General features: G+C 36.7%; 1 protein-coding gene across 1 annotated transcript in view; it reads left to right on the top strand.

Annotated features, from left to right (window-relative positions):
* Nucleotides 1-20,026, top strand: part of fdxr (ferredoxin reductase) — a 31,955-nt gene extending 11,929 nt beyond the window's left edge. The window contains exons 8-13 of the mRNA XM_084434749.1: nucleotides 6,365-6,472; nucleotides 6,710-6,794; nucleotides 9,064-9,242; nucleotides 15,142-15,313; nucleotides 17,469-17,642; nucleotides 19,251-20,026. Coding sequence (XP_084290875.1) covers nucleotides 6,365-6,472; nucleotides 6,710-6,794; nucleotides 9,064-9,242; nucleotides 15,142-15,313; nucleotides 17,469-17,642; nucleotides 19,251-19,381 — 849 coding nt within the window. The 3' untranslated portion in view covers nucleotides 19,382-20,026. The remainder of the gene's footprint in view (nucleotides 1-6,364; nucleotides 6,473-6,709; nucleotides 6,795-9,063; nucleotides 9,243-15,141; nucleotides 15,314-17,468; nucleotides 17,643-19,250) is intronic.
* The last annotated feature ends 3,656 nt before the right edge of the window (nucleotides 20,027-23,682 follow it).

Here is a 23,682-nt window from a genome sequence, read left to right as displayed (position 1 = left end):
GCTTTTTTATTATTTCAGTTCAATTCAATTATTGTATTTTGATTTAATATTGACTTATTTGGATAAATATTAGGTACTCAAGATAGGCGTTAATTTTTCTCAAGAAAAAAACAACTCACCTAATGCTGTAAACATCAGCTGGTAGTATTATTTAAGGTTAAAATAACTCAAATTAAATATAATGCATTTTTTTATTATAATAACAACTCTATTTAATGATATAAGTAAAAATATAGGCTAATAAATATGTAATATAGAACACATATTTAGCAAAATACTCTCTAGCTCTTTTTTTTCTTGCCTATGTGCTACAGCCTATATTATGTTCATTAAATGGCTTTCCTGAGGTAAATGTGACATAATTTTTCTCCAGCTATGTTATTGACCTCTTCATGCTGATAAAAAAAACACTGATTGATCGATATTATGTATGAGGAATATACATTTCGGTAAGTTGTAGCCTAATACTGTATCTTTCAACAGTGTTCGTGTTTTTTTACTATTAGCTGGTAGAGATGATCGGTTCACGTGCGCTAGGGATCTGTCACGTAACATTTACAAACGCCAAAACGGTATTTATTGTTTGAATTTCGTAATAAAATTGACAATCTGAGGGTTGAGATTCTTTTATATCATAAAGTAATCCGCTCTGTCTAGTCTGTCGGTGTCCGTGTCCTCTTTGCTTCGCGATTTTTCTGTGCGTGAGAAAATGGATGTGTCGCGTGAGAGCGTGTCAATTGCGTGTGTCTCACGGTGAATGCGTGAGAGTTGGCGACTCTTTGTACTGTCCAACTTCTGACTTTTCGGCTATTTTTTGTAGCTGGATATATATATATATATATATATATATATATATATATATATATATATATATATATATATATAATTTGTTGCGTCTAAATATGAATGAGGATACGGTTATTGATAAATCGAATTGTTATTGTTGTTCTTATTATCATTTAGGGGGGCTTAGAAACATTTTGGGGTAGCTTCAGCCCCCCTAAAATAGGCCTAACAACGTCCCTGGGCGAGGCCATTTGTAATTTAAATGTGCGAGGCAGTATGAATGATATAATCCAACTCCCATGCATCTGTGACATTTAGAATGGAAGATATCCCTCTTTGGATTTTGGTTGCTAGGGTACTCTGTTTGGTTGCTATGGAGTTGCTTGGCAGCTGCCAAAAATGAAACTGCAAAGGCTTCTTGTCAGTATGAATGATATAAACCAACTCCCATGCCTCTGTGACATTCAGAATGGAAGATATCCCTCTTTGGATTTTGGTTGCTAGGGTACTCTGTTTGGTTGCTATGGAGTTGCTTGGCAGCTGCCAAAGATGAAACTGCAAAGGCTTCTTGTCTTTTTGGTTGCTAAGGTGCTTGACAATGGTTGCTAGGGAGGGGCTAGGAAGTGTTGAGGTGATTCATGATTGGCTGTTTGCTGCCCCGAGTCAAATGAGACCACCCTCATGTTTCTATGACAATTCAGTCCGGAGATATCCCTTTGATCTCTTTCAATTGAAGTCTATGGAACTTGTTGCTAAGGTGCTCTAAATGGTTGCTAGGGCGTGGCTTGATAGCTTCACAATGATCTAGGGCCGCAACGACGCGTCGACGTCATCGATTACGTCGACTATGAAAATACGTCGACACGCATGAAATGCGTCGACGCGTCACATTCATTATTTACGTTTAAATATCGAGTAATGGCGGCTTCTGCTCCCGCTCTGGGTGAAAATGACAGACCACGATCATCCAAAGTATGGGAATACGTTAAACTACGGCCGAACAGAAAGGTGTGAGAGACCTGCAGTCCCGCGGGACCCAACGAGTGCGGCGCGGAAATAGATCTGATGGCCGAGTGCGGGCGCGGGCGGTAATGCACTCGTGTGTGTGCTGGTTGCGGGAGAATAAAACGATTCGCGGGACTCCCGCAAAATAGAATTATCTATAAATTGAACATCTAAAAACGAATAAATTGTCATTCATCTGTTGCACAAAAGCAACAAGAACAACTAAAACAAAATAGAAACGATTTACAGGCCAGAGTCTCTATCTATTTATAACATGTTTGCAGCGTTGAACAATGTAGCCAATCACAGACATATGTGTTGATTTCTGGAACGCCAATCAGATGCATTTAAAATAGAATCCCCTCACCGCTCAAAATGGACTTTTTGTTCAGTGCTGAATTCTGCATACTGGCAAATCATACGATTATAGCAAACACAGTGTAGATATTATGAAAGATTCATTGTGCACCCAGTTTCATTTATAATAACAGAGATTTGTGAGATCGCGATGAACTGAGATGTTAATCCTTCCCGCGCAGGTCTCTAATGTAGACTTTAAAAACAAACGACTAACGTTATATTTACATTAACAGTAGCCTAGGCTGCAATCTATTGTATGTGAACCTTTTTGCAGATAAACACAAGTGCATTTTCGGACAAGTTAATGGACAAGTTAAATGAGTAAATCATACTCCCACTACGGTAATTAATAACAGACTATAGTAAACACATTTCCTAAATAGGCCTGTGAGTGACTGTATCTTACATTTTATGAAATAGTATCATTAGTTAAAAATAAAGTTTAAAATGCTTCCTGTTCGCATATTTCATAATAAAGTGACAAATACCCTTTCTGAAATACAATTTTTTTGTAATCATTCATATATTTCATGTTAAGATAATATACAGATGCACTACCCTCTTCAAAATACAGCTGATATATTGTTGTACTTATTATTTATTGGAAAGTTTGCCAATGGATAAATCAACTAATCCCAAAAATAATCATTAGATTAATCGGAAAAATAATCGTTAGATTAGTCGACTAATCGAAGAAATAATCGATAGATTAATCGACAACAAAAATAATCGTTAGATGCAGCCCTACAATGATCCTGAGAGACTGATTGGTCGTCTGAGTAAAATGAGCTCGCCCCCTTTTCTCTATGACACTGTGATCCAGAGCTATGTTCAATACAAAATCCCTATGCAATTTACCATAGTAGGTGAAACGCATGCATTTCATGGGCCGTCCTACTCCATAGTAAGTCAATGGGAAATTTTGGGCAGCTCCTGCCCCCCAGGGGTGCAACTTTTACCCCATTGTGAGGTATGTTCTTACAGAGCCTGCCAGCCTCTTTAAATGTGGCAAATCACACGTTTCTGTGAAATCCTTGCTTGGAGCTGTGACTCGTCAAATTTTGTCGCAATGTTAAGTCTATGGGATTTTTCGGCCGCTTTTTCGCCCCTGGGGCGAACACCGTACCCCCGATCGCTTATAAAAGTCATAGCACACCTCTCCTCAATAATCCGCACGATTTGACGCCTCATTCGTGGGTCTGTGACAAAAGCTGTGGGAGGAGTTATCAAAACAGGAAAGGGTGGATTAAAAATTTAGCTTTGTTCAGCAGGGATGTTTAAAGATTATTAGTGTAATAATAATAATAATAAGTATGGAAAATAACAATAGTGAGTGCCTTGCCTTTGACAAGCACCCACTAATAATCTTTGAACATCCCTGCTGAACAAAGCTATATTTTTAAACCACCCTTTCCTGTTTTGATTCTCTAATGTGAATCCAATTGCTATTCTCTCTGACTTTTGCTTACAGGAGACAGATATTATCCAGAATTGCACTGCATTTACTTTGAAGAAGATCTGAGAGATATCCACCTTATTTTTGTCGTAATAGTGGGCGAGGCCATTTGTAATTTAAATGTGCGAGGCTTCTGGTGTAATTCGCTTCTAGTTATTTTAGCTCTACAAAAGCAGTCCGTTATGCTGCTTGATTTGTAAAAGGCTGGTTTGTAGTGCAGATAGTTTTAGCGTTAACTGCACTTAATTCTTTTAGTTATTTACCTATAGTGACTAATGAATCGGAAGTCTCGCACATTCACAGAAAGTAGGTTTCATGTTGCAAAACAAAGTGTATATGCGAAAAATACGTGGTTGCTGCTAATCGATTTGTAGTAGTTTAGGGAATAGAGTTATTTTATTTAAAAAACAAAAACATTCATTTCACTTTCATTACAGTTTTTCTCGATTGCTTAAACACATTTCTTGAAACTAGGCCTCGTATTCTCAAAACTGTAAACACAAATCCATAACGTCTCACCCAATTCCCCAAACATCCTATTTTCAGGTCAAAATGAAGCTCTAGACTCAAAACCATTCACTCTTGCTGAAAAACCAAACTTTGCCCTCACACTGGACACACAAGCCCTCAAAATCACACACACTACAACATAGTCTAACACACTGGTCCAATAAATTCAAAACAACATTTCCGAAACTGGTAAGGAAACTTGTGGTCCCCCCCCCCCCTCACAAACCTTTTCACATGATGAACGCAAAAGACACAGCCAATGGATACATTGGCACATTTTTAATCATTCATGTACTACACAGTACAACACACACACAACAAAACAAAAAATTGTTCCCTCTTTTACTTCTTTTTTTTCTTCTTTTTTTTCTTCTCTCCTCTAATTTTTTTTATATTTACTTACAGTAAGATGTGTGTGACCATCATATGACAGTAAAAGAGCACACACAAACCTTATTCTAATATGGAATGGTAAAGCTTGTTGGGACGTGACAGGAGGGCCGCCACTCAAGGAGCCAATATGATGAACACGTCTAAGAATGTTCCACATATGGTTGAAATACCATCATTGGCCTAGAAAGATAATATTCTGTGAGTCTAGACTATAAAGGAGAAAGGAGGCCCTCCCTTCACTGGCACACTCTGAGTCACTCTGTGTGACTGTACGACTGCTGACCTTTTCTTGCAAGAAAATACACCTCATCATAGACTATTGGAAATGTTTGTCTTTTATTCAGTGATAGAATTTTGTTTGCCACCACACACCTCCCTGAAGGCTCTCGAGGCGACAGTAAAGCGACTCAAATTTGGCCTTACTCGTAGCCCAGCCTCCCTCATAGTCATACCATTGACAAAGACGTGCAACTAGAGTGGCTTGAATTTCATCTGAGACTGCTTGTCTTCTTGCCCTTCCTCCTTCTCCTCCTTATCCCTCCTCGATCTCTTCCTTAATGTCTTTCTGGATCCATTGTTCCAAAACTCAACAAACTGATTTGGGCCCTTTTATATATCTATTGAAGGATCTGATTGATGTGTGTTAAATTTAGACTCTTAGTGTTTCCACCTGGGTAATTGTGTGCTAACTGAGCTGAAGCTGTGCTGACTTGAGTGAGCAATATTGAATGCTAGTGATTTATACATGACAACATGGTGTAGGCAATGAGAAATGAAGGGATTTGTGTGTAGAGTTTTGCAGTGACAGTTCAACAAATCTGACTCATGTGTCAAAACAGGGAATAGTGTTTATAGTTTAGTGAAATGGGTGTGCTTTTTGATAAATGGCATTATGGTTTTGAAATTTTAGTTCAAAAGGTTATAGTGTTTAAGCAATCGAGAAAAACTGTAATAGAGCTTCTTGTATATCATCTTCAGTGGATGTGGTTGGATCACTGTACTAAAACACTCTGCATTACTTGTGAATCTCTTTGGCAAAAGAGATGTTTTATGAAATATCAATGGTGAGTTTGTAGTTAGAATTGAATGTGATGATGGAAAAAGACTGTGTGCTGAGAAATAATACAACCAGTCTAGTCCCATTTATGACATTCATCTCAAATCCATCAAACATTAATGGCTTGAATCAGTCAAATGACTCACTCTCTATATGTGACCCTGGATCACAAAACCAGTCACATGGCGCACGGGTATATTTGTGGCAATAGCCAACAATACATTGTATGGGTCAAAATTATTGCTTTTTCTTTTATGCCAAAAATCATTAGGATATTAAGTAAAGATCATGTTCCATGAAGATATTTTGTAAATTTCCTACCGTAAATATATAAAACATTTATTTTTGTGAGTGAATGCAGCACGATCGCCAACATAAACGGTCAACTTTAAAGGCGATTTTCTCAATGTTTAGATTTTTTTGCACCCTCAGATTCCAGATCTTCAGATAGTTGTATCCCGACCAAATATTGTCCTATCCTAACAAACCACACATCAATGGAAAGCTTATTCATTCAGCTTTCAGATGATGTATACATCTCAATTTAAAAAAAAATGTCCCATGTGACTGGTTTTGTGGTCCAGGGTCATATATGTCAAAATATATGTGCATTAAAAAATGTGAGTAATAGAAAAATATTCGAATTTTCGTATTAAAACATGCCATTCAGAAAAGCTGAGAAAAGTGCATTTTTTACTTTAAACCACACTTTCCTGTTTTAATTACACAATCAGTTTACCTAATGTATGTGCAGTAATGTGAACCCAACTGCTATCCTCTCTGGCTTTCTCTTACAGGAGACCGATATTACCCAGAATTCACTGGCAGTGTTGGCGGGCAGTAATGTGAGAAGGGTTTTGATCGTAGGCCGGCGAGGGCCTCTTCAAATCGCGTGTACCATCAAGGTATGACTCCTCCTGTTTTACACCCTCGGAGTGAATGAATTCAGTTTGGCAGGTGATAAGCAGAAGATTAAGAAGATTAAGCAGAGGAACCTGTTCTTCAAAAACAATGTCTTGCATAATGGAAAAACACTCATAAAATATGATACATGATTGTATTGTTTATTGACTTTGCAAGTGAAAGGTTTCGTAAAGACTGTGTAAGGCCGCAGGGAACAGGACTGTTTATTTGGTCTTCAGGAACTCCGAGAGATGGTGAATCTGCCGAACACCAGAGCCGACATGCTGCCCAATGACTTTGAGGGCATCGCAGAAGCTTTGAAAGGTAAAAAGCATCACAACTGAAGGGTTTGTTCACCTACAAATAAAAATCTGCCATCATTTACTCACCCTCTTGTCAATCCAAACCTGTATGACTTTCTTTCTTCTGTGAAACCCAAAAGAAGATGCAATACATAATGATCAAGGACAGGGAATTATGTTGTTGGGCTCCACAAATTAAAACATAAAACTGCCATAAATGCATTTAACATAATAGTTAATGATATAATTTAATAAGGCACACTGACTGCTTTTATAGTACTTTTTGTTGTATGGACAAATTTCAGTGTGAAACACTGATGTGGCAATGAACTTAAATACAATCAGTAATCTTTTCCAGCTGCCTTGCCTTTAGCCATGCTTTGTCTCTGTCCTTTTAGAAGACTATGCATGACAAAAACACAAACACAAGTTAGCTGTTGTTAATAAGGGGACTCTTTGTTGTGAAACAGATGTCGTGCAGATACAGGAGACAGGAAGATGTTTATTTACAGATAAAGAGAACGAGAACAACGTTTAGTTTAAAATCATTCCTGTGAATTATGTCCTCCAAACTTTCGATATGATGCTGTTTTTGTAATAGTTGTTCGGTCACAGATAAGAATAACTTTAACTTCTAATAACTTTAAAAGCTTGGAGTCAATGGGATTTTTTTATTAAAGAAATGAATATGTTTATTTTTACTTTCTTTTAATTCAAAAATGTATCACGATTTCCTCAAAAATATGAAGCATCACAATCGTTTTCAACACTGATGATAATAATGAATGTTTCTTGAGCAGCAAATCATCATATTAGGATCATGTGACATTGACTGGAGTAATGATGCTGACCATTCAGCTTTCATCACAGGAATACATTACACTTTACTATATATTAAAATCGAAAACATTCATTTTAAATTGCAATAATATTTCACAACATCACTGATTTACTGCATTTTTGATCAAATAAATGCAGGCTGGATGAGCAGAAGAGACCGACATCAAACTTTTGAACAGTAGTGCATGTCCAACTTGGTGCATTTGTGAAAACATAAACGTATCTTAATGTTCTTTTATTACACACACATATATATATATATATATATATTTTTTTTTGTCTTTTGATTTTACTTCAGACAGTTTTATTTTTTAATCTTAGTGTTCCTTTCAAAAACATCAGCCAGCCATAATGATCTGCTCTATACAGTGAGTGACTTTCCAAAATAAAAATAAAATTATCTAAGTTCACATCTTTGTAAACCTGATATTCTGGGGGAAAACCTGATTTAATCTTCTGGATCTAGATCTACTGCATTCCGTCTGGTACTTCAGGGACTTTTACTCCTCTTTGTATTCCTCTAAACACTTCCAGATTGGAAAGTACATTTGATGGCTGAGATGTAGGGAATAAAGACTTCATAGTGTGTGGTTTACACTCAAGGTTCAGGTCATGAGGACATCCAGATGTCATTGTAATTTATAACGCTAAATAAACATACTAAATAATTTTTCACTAAAAATGTAATAATGCAGATCAGTTTTGTGTGATGGGTAGGTTAAGGGTTATGGACTAAGTTTAGATGTGCCAACGTGTGTATGTGTCTGTGTTTGTGTTTGTGTCTGTGTCTGTGTTTGTGTCTATGTTTGTGTCTGTGTCTGTGTCTATGTTTGTGTCTGTCTTTGTGTGTGTGTGTGTGTGTGTGTGTGTGTGTGTGTGTGTGTGTGTGTGTGTGTGTGTGTGTGTGTATGTGTGTTTGTGTCTGTCTTTGTGTCTGTCTTTGTGTGTGTGTGTGTGTGTGTGTGTGTGTGTGTGTGTGTGTGTGTGTGTGTGTGTGTGTGTGTGTGTGTGTGTGTGTGTGTGTGTGTGTGTGTGTGTGTGTGTGTGTATGTGTGTTTGTGTCTGTCTTTGTGTCTGTCTTTGTGTGTGTGTGTGTGTGTGTGTGTGTGTGTGTGTGTGTGTGTGTGTGGTCCTGGTAAACCCTATGTTATGGGGACGTCTCCACAAGAATAGTAATACCAGAAGTTTTGTGGGTAAATTTGTTTGGTCCCCATAAGGAAAACAGCTTATAAATCATACTAAATTGTTTAGATTTTTTTGTATATATATATATTTTTTTTTTTATGTAAAAATGTAGAAAGTTTTCTTTGATGGGTAGGTTTAGGGGATAGAATAAACAGTTTGTACAGAATAAATATCATTATGTCTCTAGAAAATCCCTATAGGACATGGAAACTCAATGTTGTGTGTGTGTGTGTGTGTGTGTGTGTGTGCGTGCGTGTTTTGATTAGACCTTCCCAGACCGAGAAAAAGACTGACGGAGTTAATGATGAAGGCTGTAAAGGAAGGAAGAGGTGATAAAGTTGAGAAGTGCTGGGGTTTCCGCTTCTTTCGCAGTCCCGTGGAGGTTCTCGCCGGGGCTGATGGGAAAAGAGCTACAGGAATCCGATTGGCTCTTAATAAGCTTGAGGTAAGCGTGCAAGACCAAACAACATCTATAATATCCGATTATGTGTGCTCTGTCAACATACGTTAAGAATAGATGTTGAGAAGTCAAGAGTCACAAAATCAAAATTGAGCGAATTTACTTCCTTAAAGGAACATGCCGACTTTTGGGGACTTCACTCCGCAGAAGTAGCAGTGCTTCGCCTTCTGAGAATATAGTTCCCAGTATGTATACGGTTAGAAGATGGCTGTGTCTCATGTGACCTTGTTATTTGTACACGCTGTGACTATACAAATCACAACATGTAAATAGGGAAATGTTGGCGTTATTTTGTCTCTTATTGGGAGCAGTATGCTAGCTGGAGCCATTTACTTCCAGTCTTTGTGCTAAGCTAGGCTAGCGGTGGGTGCGTCACACAGAGTTACGGCACGCACGGAGATGAGAAGGGTATGAATGGACTTCTCTAACTCTGGGGGATACGGTGAATAAGCTAAAGTCCCAAAAAGTCGGCGTGTTCCTTTAATACATGTTGGTGCTCTTAATGTGAGCAATTCATCAACGTTTGTTATTTTCAGTGTCTCAGTGTTCACAATCTAATCTTCTCATCTTTAATTAAACAAGCTTGAAATGACTGTGCTCTTATATGTACTGTAGCTCAAACAACAACGCCAAGGTCGTGGGTTCGATTCCCAGGGAAAGCAAGAACTGATAAGAATCTAAACGTGTAGCTTGAAATGCAATGCAAGTCGCTTTGGATGAAAGCGTCTGCCAAATGCGTAAATGTAAATATAAATGATTTTTAGTGTTTATAATCAATCACTCCCCTCACCGGAATGCAGATTTTAAACAAATCTCTAGTCATTAATTATTCTATTGGTCTGTTTATATATGATAATATTACTGAAATTAATATTTCATTATCATATTAATGAAAATGAAAGGAATTTGATCTCCCACACGTAGCTTTTAGTAATTTAAAACAAAATGTTTTTTGAGTTCTTCATGGTTTATGGAGATGACTGCACAAGTCAAGACTCAAAGGATTTTTTACTCCACCTGAAATCTGGAAAGTCCTGATGTTCTTGAGAGAGAAGATAGACGTCAACCAATCGTGCGTCATAATGCTTTCTATTCAGTCACTGGAGTTGGAGAGTGTTTTGCTAAGTTAACTGTACGGAAACGGTTCATTGGATTTAAATGTGAAGTTTCATGCAATGAAACTGAAATTGACAATGATTAAGCTTTATCTTAATAGTTTTTTTGTGTGTGTGTGTGTGTGTGTGTGTGTGTGTGTGTGTGTGTGTGTGTGTGTGTGTGTGTGTGTGTGTGTGTGTGTGTGTGTGTGTGTGAGTGTGTGAGTGTGTGAGTGTGTGAGTGTGTGAGTGTGTGTGTGTGTGTGTGTGTGTGAGTGAGTGAGTGAGTGAGTGAGTGAGTGGGTGGTCCTGGTGAATCCTATGTTATGGGATCGTCTCCACAAGAATAGTAATACCCGAAATTTTGTGGGTAAATTGTTTTGGTCCCCATAAGGAAAACAGCTTATAAATCGTTTAGATTTTTTGGTATATATATATTATTTTTTTTTTTTTATGTAAAAATGCAGAAAGTTTTCTTTGATGGGTAGGTTTAGGTTTTTAATCTTAGTGTTCCTTTCAAAAACATCAGCCAACCATGATCTGCTCTATACAGTGAGTGACTTTCCAAAATAAAAATAAAAATACATTTATCTAAGTTCACATCTTTGTAAAGCTGATATTCTGGGGGAAAACCTGATTTAATCTTCTGGATTTAAATCTACTGCATTCCGTCTGGTACTTCAGGGACTTTTACTCCTCTTTGTATTCCTCTAAATAAACGCAAAAAAGGAGGCGTGTTCCGGCGCAAACGTTCCCTGGTGCTATTTTACTGTTCCATAAAACAATTGCGCCACTGGCCAGAAAAAACCTAGTCTAAAGTCAGTGGCGCGTTGCGCGTTGTTCATTCTGCTATTTTAAGGGCGCATGCTTGACCATAATGTATAGAGTGCACAACGCTCATACACTGTGATTCTCTAATCTACACAGAAGCAGCAGTTTTCATTTTTGCAAATCATATTATTACAAACGATAGATAGATAGATAGATAGATAGATAGATAGATAGATAGATAGACAATTTATTATAAATATAATAATTTATTATAAAAGCATACATCTAGCTTACACATTTACCCACATTATTATATGCCTGTTTAACCGAAGCTAATTTGGGTGTGTTTCTCCCATCCCCAATGTCACTTCTCTCTCTTTTACGGCCCTGACGAGAACGTCGGTCTCCTCGGCTGTGAACCGCTCCTGGTGTGCGCCTGGCAAATCCGCCGTTATAATAGCAATCCGCCAAGGAAAAAGTGCGTCTGCTCTTAAAGGGAATGTGAGATGATGCTCTGATTGGTTTATTTCACGTTACGCCCAAACCACACCTATGAATAATGAAGCTACTTCAGACCAACCCCTTTTAGATTTGCGCCAGGCGCAAGAGTCGTTTATCCCGCCGGGAAAATAGCAACACCGCCGAGACCCGCCCACAAAGTTACTTGCGCTTTGCGCTTTGACACTTGCGTTTCAGATCGTTAAAATAGGGCCCTATATGTAGTTTTTCTACTAAAATGAATCCTTTTTTTGTATTGCCTGTGTGTTTAGGGGTTGTAATCTCACATTAAAATGATCCACTTGGCGGGTTTAGCTATTTCCTCTGAAAGCAAGTAGGCTATTCCTATTTCTATGTGAAGGCTCCGGGTCAGATTTACCGCGAAATCCAGTGACGTGACTGAGACCTGCATGTGTGCGCTCCCTCTCGCCTCGTTTACTGACTTTACACTCAACAGCGACGACACTGCAACGTATGACATGGAGTCCGCTAACACTAAGAAACGACCTGCTCCCAGCACAACACAGACTCCGACACAAACTCCACATAATGATAAAAAACAAAAAAAAAGTTTTATCTGCTGAAGCTCGTCAGGCCAAACGTGAATCGGATCAACTTCGGACGAAAACACGGATCAACATCGGCAGGGCTTTTGAATCATGGAGAAAACCTCCGCTTTGTATTGTTTGCAATCTGAAACATCACCGCTAGAGGCCGCTGAAAACTACATATAGCCCCTTTAAAGTTACACAATATTTCTATTTTAAATGGTTCATCAAACTTTGTTGATCAAATAATCCTGAAAAAAAAAAAAAGATCCACACTTTCCACACAACAATTTCGACTACTACTAATGATAAGTAATGTTTCTTTAGCAGCAAATCATCATATTAGAATGATTTCTGAAGGATCATGTGACACTGAAGACTGGAGTAATGATGCTGAACATTCAGCTTTGATCACAGGAATAGATTACAGTTTTAAAATATATTCAAATAGAAAAAAAGTTATTTTAAATTGTAATAATATTTCACAATATTGTTGTTTTTTTTTACCGCATTTCGGATCAAATAAACCGCCTAAGTGAGCCAAAGAGACTTCTTTCAAAAATATATAAAAAAATGTAATAAAAAAGACCCAAAACTTCTGAATGGTAGCGTGTTTGCTAAAGTCAATTTGCTTTTTAAAAAACAAAATCTAATTAAATACATGATGTGCCGATTAATTTATTTAATTAATCACAAATTAGTTTTGGCTGAGAAATTAACCAAAGGATAATTTAAAGAAATTGTGTTAGATGAGAAACATGTTAAATAGACATTACAAAACATTACAAATAAAATGTAGTCTATTCAAAACACTTGCAAAAGTGTTGAATAGAGTACATTTTATTTGATTTAACATTCAGTTTATTACACATGAACTTTTAGGCCACAATGTGTCTATAACATTTTTTTCTTTATTGTTCAACATAAGAAGTTTAAGCATTGTAACAACAACAAAAAAAATGACAGGCTCTGGATATTTCCTGAATCCAGTAATCCAGTCTGTTTTGTAAACTGAGTCACCAGTTCTTTGAAATGAACCAGCTCTGAACAATGGCTTGTTGTCATCTCATACTTAAGAATGGCAAAACAAAAAGAAGCAGCGGAAATGATAATCTAAATACCATTTCCGCTTTTATTTTGCCGTTTTTGTCTGAAAACTTCAGTGTGAAACACTTCATATCTGGTCTCCCCAGACCAGAGTTTCTTTATTTGGTCTTTAATACAGCATCTGTCTTTAATAGATTTTGAAGTTGACATGCTGACAGTAATCCTTTCAAAGCCTTCCTGTCATGAATCAAGCATTGGCTCTATGTTTATAGATAAAGAGAACAAGAAAAACGTCTAGTTTTAAATAGTTGAATTTTGATATGATGCTGTTTTTGTAATAGTTGTTTGGTCACAGATAAGAATAACTTTACAGTGAAGGAACATTTTAAATGAAAGGTAAATGAAGTTTAAAGTTCAAGTTTGGGGCAAAAAAAAAAAAAAAGTAGCATACACGACCACATACAAGCTTGGAGTCGATGAGATTTTTTTTATTGAAGAAATGAATGCGTTTAATCAGCAAGGATGCATTCATTTGATGGAAAGTGGCTTTTATAATGTCATAAAAGGTTAATGCTGTTCTTTCTATTCGTTCAAAAACGTATTAAGATTTCCACAAAAATGTGAAAACTGTTTTCAACATTGATAATAATCAGAAATATTTCTTGAGCAGCAAATCATCATATTAGAATGATTTCTGGAGTAATGATGCTGAACATTCAGCTTTCATCACAGGAATACATTACATATTAACATTAACATTAATATTTCACGAATAATCAATATCTTCTAACATCTCTTGTATATTCCTTATATATCAAGCAATATTTCCCGGTTCTACCATTTTGTTAGGGGTTAACAGTCTAGCACCCAAGGACAGATGTTTGAAAGTAGACCCGGAGTCAGAATCATAAAAAACTGAAGAAATGTTTTACTAAAGATAGTTTGCAGTTTCCACACAGCTTTTCCAAGTTGGATTTGGCCAGGCTCGTATTATAAACAGGAAAGTCGTCTCAAAACATCAAGATAATGCGTTCTTTCTCTTAAGGAGAACTACACTTTAGTCTAACTGGAAAATTTAGGCATTAACTGAGAAATGGTCCCTTAAAGGGATACTCCACCCTTTTTTTAAATAGGCTCATTTTATAACTCCCCCAGAGTTAAACAGTCTGATAATGGGCTACTGAGCTGGGGACTATTTTCAGGCGCTGCGTCATATAATTACGCCTGCTTCACCCATGGTACTGCAGAAAAGTTTCTTGATTATTATTATAGAGGAATGAGAGTGTAGTTCCTAGCCATATCAGCCTAGAAAATCGCAACTTTTCCTTTTCCGTCGGTCTTAGTGCACGATGTAACTACAGAAGAGTCAAGTTTTAAATAGGAAAAATATCGAAACTCTTTGTTCATTTTTTTTAGAGAGATGCTAATGGTCTTGTCCGGTTCAATTCATTATGCTAAGCTATGCTAAAAGTGGTAACCCCAGACCCGGAGATCGGCTGAATGGATTCGAAAACGGTAAAACTCAACTGTTTAACTCTGGGGGAGTTGTAAAATGAGCCTATTTCCAAAAACAGTGGAGTATCCCTTTAAACTTTTGGCTTCAATGACCCCTGTATGTTTTAACACGTTGAAGACCTTTCTCAAGCGCAAAACAAGTCCATATTTCATTTCTGGAAGCCGGGCTAAATGACCGAGCGAGCACTGTTACTGCAGTCAGATATCAAATACAGACATTAGAGAACACATAAAAAGAACATTTCAGTAATCACACTGGTTACTCCTATAACAAAGTAAAATCTCCAGAGGAGTCATTCAACTCATTTGATATTTAGAAGGAAAAATATTGATTAATACCTTGATTATAATCACTCATTACATATACATTGAAGTGTGTGTGTGTGTGTGTGTGTGTGTGTTGTTTGTCAGGGGTCGGGTGAGGACACGCGTGCGGTTCCCACCGGTCAGCTGGAGGATCTGGAGTGTGGTCTGATCATCAGCAGTATCGGCTACAAGAGCTTTCCCATCGACCCCACGGTGCCCTTTGACCCCCGAAAAGCCATCGTGCCCAATGCCATGGGAAGAGTGCAGGACACAACAGGTGAGGGGAGTGTGTTTGTCCACTGGCAGGGTCCTGAAACCAGAAGCCATGAGGGACGTTTTTTACAAGAATGTTATTCTTTTTTCTTTTTTGCACTTTCCTTCAAAGCCAGAAGGATTTATCAGAAAAGATGCAGCAAAGGGCATCACATTAGGTGAAATGTATTCTTCATGTCAGGGGTATTATGTCAGGGTCTCTATATCTCCTTCCCAGCGGAGGTCCGGACAATACTTTTCTGGACCAGTTATACATTTCCATCAGGGCAGCCGTAGTACTTTGTAAAAGAAAATATCCTAAACACTCAATAATATTCATCAAAGATGAGAATCTTGGACCCCAAGAGACCAATTATTTAATTTTTTTACCAATATTTACCCAAAAGAAGTACATATTTCTGCTAACTGGATATGAATAACAGAAGATAAGGATCAGGCTATTATTTATTTATGTATTTATTTTTACGTTTAGAGACCTACGTGTATGACACATAGAAGGGGACTGAGAAATGTACATTTTGCTCAAAGTAATAAACTACTTAAAACAAGCAACGTACATAATCTAATAAGCAAAACTCTCATCATGAGCACAAAATAACGTTAACTAGTAATTTCAAAGGTTTTTGTCTTCCCTTGCAATCTCTAAATAATTCTCCAATTTATAATATTGTATATATATATATATATATATATATATATATATATATATACACTACCGCTCAAAAGTTTTAGATCGGTAAGATGTTTTTAAAAGAAGTATCTTCTGCTCACCAAGGCTGCATTTATTTGATTAAAAATACAAACAAAAACAATCATATTGTGAAATATTATTACAATTTAAAACAGCTGTTTTCTATGTGAATATACAGTGAAGTGTAATTTATTCCTGTGATCAAAGCTGAATGTTCAGCATCATTACTCCAGTCTTCAGTGTCACATGATCCTTCAGAAATCATTATAATATGATGATTTGATGATCAAGAAACATTTATGATTATTATCAATGTTGAAAACAGTTTTTTACATTTTTATTTCATGATGCTATGATGAATAGAAAGTTCAAAAGAACAGCGTTTATCTGAAATCTAAAGCTTTTGTAACATTAAACACTACCGTTCAAAAGTTTGGGGTCAGTAAGAATTTAAATTAGATTTTTGGGGGAAAGAAATAAAATAAATCAATACTTTTATTCATCAAGGATGAGTTAAACTGATCAAAAGTGACAGTAGAGACATTTATAATGTTAGAAAAGATTCTATTTTAAATAAATGCTGTTCGTTTGAACTTTTTATTCATCATTGTGAAAAAAAAATTGTGTTTAAAAAATGTTTTTTTTAGCATAAAATCAGCATATTAGAATGATTTCTGAAGGATCAATGTGACACTGAAGACTGGAGTAATGATGCTGAACATTCAGCTTTGATCACAGGAATAAATTACAGTTTAAAATATATTAACATAGAAAACAGTCATTTTAAATCGTCATAATATTTCACAATAATACTGTTTATTTTATTGTTTTTTTTATCAAATAAATGCAGCCTTGGTGAGCAGAAGAGACTTCTTTTAAAAACATAAAAAATCTTACCGATCTAAAACTTTTGACCAGTAGTGTGTATATACACCCATATAAAAATCTAAAGGCCCCATTCGTAACTTGTGGCAAGCCTGGATTCGTTAACGTTTCGAGTCACCTGTGTGACAGATAAAATAATTGTATGTACTGCGTTCTTGTTTCCTGCAGCGTTCTTCTGCTACTGTAGTAAAATAACCGCATCATCTGCAGCTCTTCCTCGGGATGGGACTGAGGTCTGCCATTATGTATTTATGTAATTTTGTCCCTCAAGCCTCTCCCCTCAATTATACTAGTGGGAAATCACCATTTGTCTGTTGAAGAACCGTAAATAAAAACAAATTGCGGTCATATTTATATGGCAATTCTAAGAAATATTTGTGAGTTATAAAGTCCAAGTTGTGAGATATAAACATTAGGAGTTTATATCTCACAGAGCGCTGCAAATAAATTTGGCTTGAGTTGACTTGATTAGATGTTAAAATAACTTCTGACATCTTATCCTGGTGGGAAAGGGGTGTTTGTGTATAGATAGTCATGAGTCACGGAGTGTGTAATTGAAATTGTGTGTGTTTATTTTGGGCAGGCCTGTACTGCAGTGGCTGGGTGAAGCGGGGTCCCACCGGTGTGATCGCCACCACGATGAACGACAGTTTCGATACGGCACGTGTCTTAATTCAGGATATGGAGGCTGGCGAGGTGGATCTGTCGGTCAACAAAGCGGGCGCTCAAGCGATCACTGCTCTTCTGCAAACACGAGGTCATGTTCACACAGACACGCTCGATACTAAAACCCAGTGAGCTGCAGCGTCCTAATCAAAGTCAAACGAACATGTGACTCTATATAGGTGACGTGTGTCACACAAGTGCTACTCTTTACATTCATTGTTACCAATAGTATTTGCCATTAGCATGCTGCTAAACTAGAAATGACAATATGCATAAAAACATACTTTTTAATTATTTATTTTCTTACCAGTTATTGTGTAAAGTAGTCAATTTTTATTTATTATTAATTCCTTAGTATCAGATATCAAAAAAGAGGAAGTACATTTAAGCAGTATCACACATGACTATGATGGTATTTTAGTGCCATGTTACGATTATTAAAAACAAAATGATAAGATTTTAAGAAAAAGTTTGTAACATTATAAGAATAAATCAATGTTTTGAGAATAATTAAAAGATTAAACGCAAAGTTTTGTGTGAACAAAGTCTGAGAAATACCACAATATTAGCGAAGACATTAATTTGTATTTTTATTTAAGTTAAAATTTTAACCTGGCACTAAAATGCAGAGCAGAGGGATTTATGCATAAAAATAAAATGAACACATTCATGATTTGTTACACATTGTAGTTTATTTTTTTATGTTTATATTACTTTTAACCTGGCACTAAATGCTGAGAGAAGACATTTTTTTACATTAAAATAAAAGTAATACATTGTTGCATTAATACAAATAGATTTTTTTTATATTATTTTGAGTTTAATGTATTTGTTAATGCCTTTATACATTTAATTAAAATAAAATGTTTTTATTTTAACGTGGCACTAAAATGCTGTGCAAAGGCAATTAAAAAATAATCACTGCATTAATACAAATTTAATTTGAGTTGTTTTCATATTTTAATTTTAATGTTTCTATTATTTTAACATGGCACTAAAATGCTGTCGTACTGTTTAAGTGCTGCTATTCTAAATATCAGCACGGCCATGATTCGGCTATAGATATGAATTATAATCATAGATCTAATCATATAATCAAGATCTGAGGCAAAATCTTTTTTCAATTTTGTGGTGCATCTTTTTCTCAGTGCTCACCGTAATGCATTCTGAGATCGCCTTATGTGGTTCTGTCTTAGCGCGCGTTAGTTGGCGCTTGTTTTAATTATGTTGGCACATATTCAGCTGGTGCTTGTCAGGCTGTGAAAACGCCTGAGAATGCAGACCATTTGGCCGTGGTCTGTCGGGGTGTTTGGTGTTTTAAGCCACCAACGGCGCCTTCAAGGCAGCGAGGGGATGGGTAGGTTTAAGGTTGAGGGTAGGGTTAGCTGCCTATAAGGAGCCATTAGGGGCTAAAAACACCATCGAGCGTCTGTCGGTACAGTGGGAATTTTCTTTGGACAAATCTTTTGTAACAAATTTAATGTGGGAATGGATTTAGGCTTCCTCATGACGCAGGTCACTACTTGGCACACATTTATCTGCTGCTGTGTTGCGTCATTTTTATGGTTCTGGGTGTGGTGGTTTTGTCATGGAAAGTTTCTGTTCCAAGATTCGATTCCCTGTTCTTTTTCAGCTTACTGCACTGTCAAAAATGATCATCATTAAAATGAGTTCATCATTGGGTCATGCGTGTCAACAGGTGTGAGAACGGTGCTTTTTCCACAATGGGAGAAGATTAATGCGGAGGAGGAGAAGAGAGGCAAATCCCTGGGAAAACCCAGGGAGAAACTTCTGGATGTAGACGAGATGCTGAAGATCGCCTGGTCCTGAGATGGAGTCTGCAGAGCTGTGATAAACCCGTCAGAACTGTATGACTTTCTTCTGTGGAACACAAAAGATGACGTTTGGCAGAATGTGCACGCTGCTCTTCTCCATTCAGTGAAAAATTACAAATAATGACTGAAAATTTGGGGTTCTTACACAAAAGGACACTGAATAGCGCACAAATTATGTTTATGGTACTTTTCTTGTGCATTGTTGTACTTATTCTGAGCTCAACAGCCTCCCTTTCACTAATAAGAGCATCTGAGGAATTCTTCTTAACACCTTTTATATTCAACAGAAACCAAGTGGAACGATATGGCGGTGGATAAATGAAGACAAGTTTCCTATCATTTATGAGCTGTTGTTTTAACTGAAGGTTGTGCTGGATTTTATGGTTCATGCCTTTGATGTTTAACAAGTTCATGCTGTTTTATGAAAGAATCAAGTGTTAAGCAACTTGGGTTACTTGTTAATGAATTGTTTAGCTATCGTGTCAGGACATGACCCTTTACTACTGATGCCACCATGTCTGACAATGAAGTTGGCCCAGTTTGTGTGAAAGTAGGTTAGGCATGGCTTTCTGATCGTTTATTCTTGCCGGAATAAACAAACTGGACATATTTTTACATAATAAATAATATACAAACATTATTGTTATGACTGCTGTTGTTGTACCTATTAACCAGGGTTGGCAACTTTTGAAAGTAAAGTATTTTGAAAGAATTTATTTGTAAAGCTTGGAGTGAGAATTATGGAAGAATATGCTTGAATAATTTCACAATTTCAATTCAATTCTTGTGAACACACATGAGCTCGTCTGCTGCTCCGCGTTTCTAATTATGTGAGTTGAGTTCTTCCCAAAAACTAAAATCATTATGTACAAACATTAAACCATGTACGGACATGTTCTCTGCTGCAGATGGAGATGAAAGACTGTTGCTCTATTGCAAGGTCAGTTTACTTTAAAGTGACCTATTAAGCTATTTTAAAGGCTACTGATGTTGTTTTGGCATCTCCTACAACAAGGTCAAATCAGCTCTTTTCTCTCAGTGTCTGAAACGCTTCGATAAAGATTCAGTCTCTCTAAGCCCCGCCTCTCTGAGAGCGGCTCTGCTCTGATTGGTCAGAAAGCAAATGCTCATTATCATATCTGAATCTCAGCTCTTGATCTCAGTGATACGAACAGTGACGATGGCGTGGGTTTTACCGTATCAATCTCAGAAAACAGCGTCTTCTCCACATGAACAACACGAACCAAACTCTTTCAGTCTCAGATACACTACAGTGTTTGAGGGCGGGGCAAAGAGACGCTGTTCAGCCAATCAAGACCACATGCTGGCATTATGCTAATTAGTTGCAAACCTATGTAGGAAGCGAGACTGAATTACTGACGACTCGTTTCAGTTCAGAATCGATTCTTTCTTTTAGGAGAGAAAAACGACATTTATCTGCATCTTTTACATTCACAAACAGCTTTATTACACACAGCATGAAAAAGCATAATAGGGGCACTTTAACTTTACTTATTCTACACAATTTCTCATTGCATGATTTTACTGTTGTGTGTTCAACACAAGTGAAGCTCGTCAGCAATAAAGAAGACACTTTCAAATTATTATAAATCTAATCAAATACATTTTTAATTATTATAAAATAATAAAGAAATAATTGATAAAACAATGTCTTTAGTATTGTACAACAGTAGACAAAGTTTCCATAGCTTAAAATGTTTCACAAAACATTCAAGCATTTGCATCCATTTGATCAGTTCATGTATTCTCTGGGAATCGAATCCACAACCTAGGGCTGAACGATATGGCCGAAATTCATTTCACAATATATATTTCTTAATTTCGATACGATACAATTCTGATATTGATATGAACAAACAATATAAAAGCCTAAAAAAAACCTGCCAAGAACGCCCACAACGGATGTCGAGACCTACAAACGTCTGAAAAATGAATTTGCCAAGTCATGAAACCTCCTCCTATAAAACTATATAACATTTTAGAAATAAAAATGGTACAAATAAATTAATGTTCATCTTTTATTTGAATTTAGCCTTCATACAAACAAGAAATGGGAAATCACCGTCAAATAAACAAGCATCTCCACTTTATTAATATTAATATCTTTAACTCTAAACAATAACATAGGCTGATTATATTATTCTTATAGATTGAAACAAAAGTGCTTCAGCCAGGATAAAGAATATTAAAAAAGCTGCCAAAAATAGAAAAAAAGAGACAAGGAGATATGACTCTGCTCTGTGCGATAACAACTCAAGGTACGGGATGTTTGCAGGAAAGATGGCGAGACACACACTTCCTGATCTTTCAGTCAGTGTGAAGTATGAGCTCAAATGCACAAATATATATTTTAGTGCATGAATTATTGTGCAACTTTTCTCATTTGCTCTTATAATGCGGGAAACTCCCGCAAACATACAAGACTTTCGCTCATGTTTCAGGACATTTTACTAAATTGTCACTTGCCTTAATATTGCGCGCTGTGAACTGATCAGTGCGCAGAATATGAAGAATAAACGCCTCAGGAGTCAGCTGTCAAAAACGGGCCTAAACACACACAAACCAGCACAAAAACACACACAAACCGGAACAAAAACACACACAAACCGGAACAAAAACACACACAAACCACACAGCAAAATCCCCAGAGTTAAATTAACTCTACTCAGAGAACATTTGGTCCCTCTCTACAGAGAGTTAAAATAATTCTGAAGCAGTGTTGAAGTTAATGAGATACTTAAGTGATTAATTAAGTGATGATTGGGCATTAGTGATGAACACCTGCTGTCAACAAGCAGAATCACTGAATGAAAGAGAAACACAAGAACTACAACTGACTTCCAGCCACAGCCTTAGATGAAATCAACTGAAGACAAAATAAGACATTAAATCTCTCAAGATCTCAGCAGAGGAGGATTAAACAACTCCACAAACAGCATTACCAGCTTCACTTATTACTAACCAGACTGACTTTATTTCTGTCAGACGTCTACAGAAGTTCTTACTGAGAATTAACAGAGGTTTAGATGTTGACGATTTCTTGAAAATGTTTGGTCACCATGGTGGCAAATTTGTTGCAAAGAAAGCTAGAAGCAAAGATGATCAGGTGATACAGTTTTCAACAACAAAAAGTAAAATAATGCAAGATAGCTAGAGGTGTTTCCCTCCGCCTGCACACACTGAGTTCAATCTGTAAGGTAATTAACAAACCCACTTACAGTTTGTTCAGAAAGTCCAGCCCTCCACAGTCTGCGCTTAAGCACTGTGTGGTCCACTGTATCAAAAGCCTTAGAAAGGTCAATAAAAAGGGCTGCACAATGCTGCTTTTTGTCTATGGATTCAATTAAGTCATTTAAAACCTTAAGAGCTGCAGATGTTGTACTATGCCTTTTTCTAAAACCGGATTGAAAGTCAGATAGAACATTTTTACTGTCTAAAAAAATCTTTAATTGATCACTGACAAGAGACTCTAAAACCTTGACCAGGACAGACAATTTAGAGATCGGTCTATAGTTATTTAATATAGCAGGGTCACCACCTTTTAACAGAGGAACCACAAAAGCTGATTTCCAGATGGACGGAATGACATTTGTGTTCAAGCACCGATTAAAAATATTAGTTAAAGGCACGGAAATAAAATTAGCTGCTAACTTTAAAAAGTAAGGATCCAATTTGTCAGGGCCTGCAGATTTTGTTGTGTCCAAATGTTTGAGGGCTTTTTCTACGTCTGAAACTGTAATAGGACTAAAACTAAAACACTGAGTAGAAGGTTCGGAACCAACAGTCTCCACTATAGGGGAACACTTATGTTGAGTATTTAGTGACTCAAATAAAAATCCTGAGGCTATGAAATCTTCATTGAAACAATCAAGAATTTTGGTTTTGTCAGTAATTGTTTTAGAGTCTATCCCAACGCTTGAAGGAAGCTCCTGACCTTTACTGTTTTCTGATAATGATTTGATAGTTTTCCAAAATTTTGATGGGTTATTCAGGTTATGAGTGGTTCGAGAAAGAAAATGATCAGCTTTGGCTTTTCTAATTTTGAGAGTACATGCATTGTGCAGCTGCCTGAAAACCAGCCAGTCAGAGTTCTCATTAGATTTTCTGGCTTTTGCCCATGCCACATTGTGGTCATGGAGGACATTTGCTAAATCCAGAGAAAACCACACTGTAAAAAATGCAGCTGTTTGCCAGTAACTTACTGTAGATTTAAATTTATGTTATTTACTGGCAACAGTTTGTTCAAAGTTAAATGAACATTAAACATTAACAAGT

Source organism: Rutilus rutilus, assembly GCF_951802725.1.
Source record: "Rutilus rutilus genome assembly, chromosome: 16".
Lineage (NCBI taxonomy): Eukaryota > Metazoa > Chordata > Actinopteri > Cypriniformes > Leuciscidae > Rutilus > Rutilus rutilus.
The sequence above is the reverse complement of the archived record's forward strand: the minus strand, read 5'-3'. Positions and strand labels throughout refer to the sequence as shown.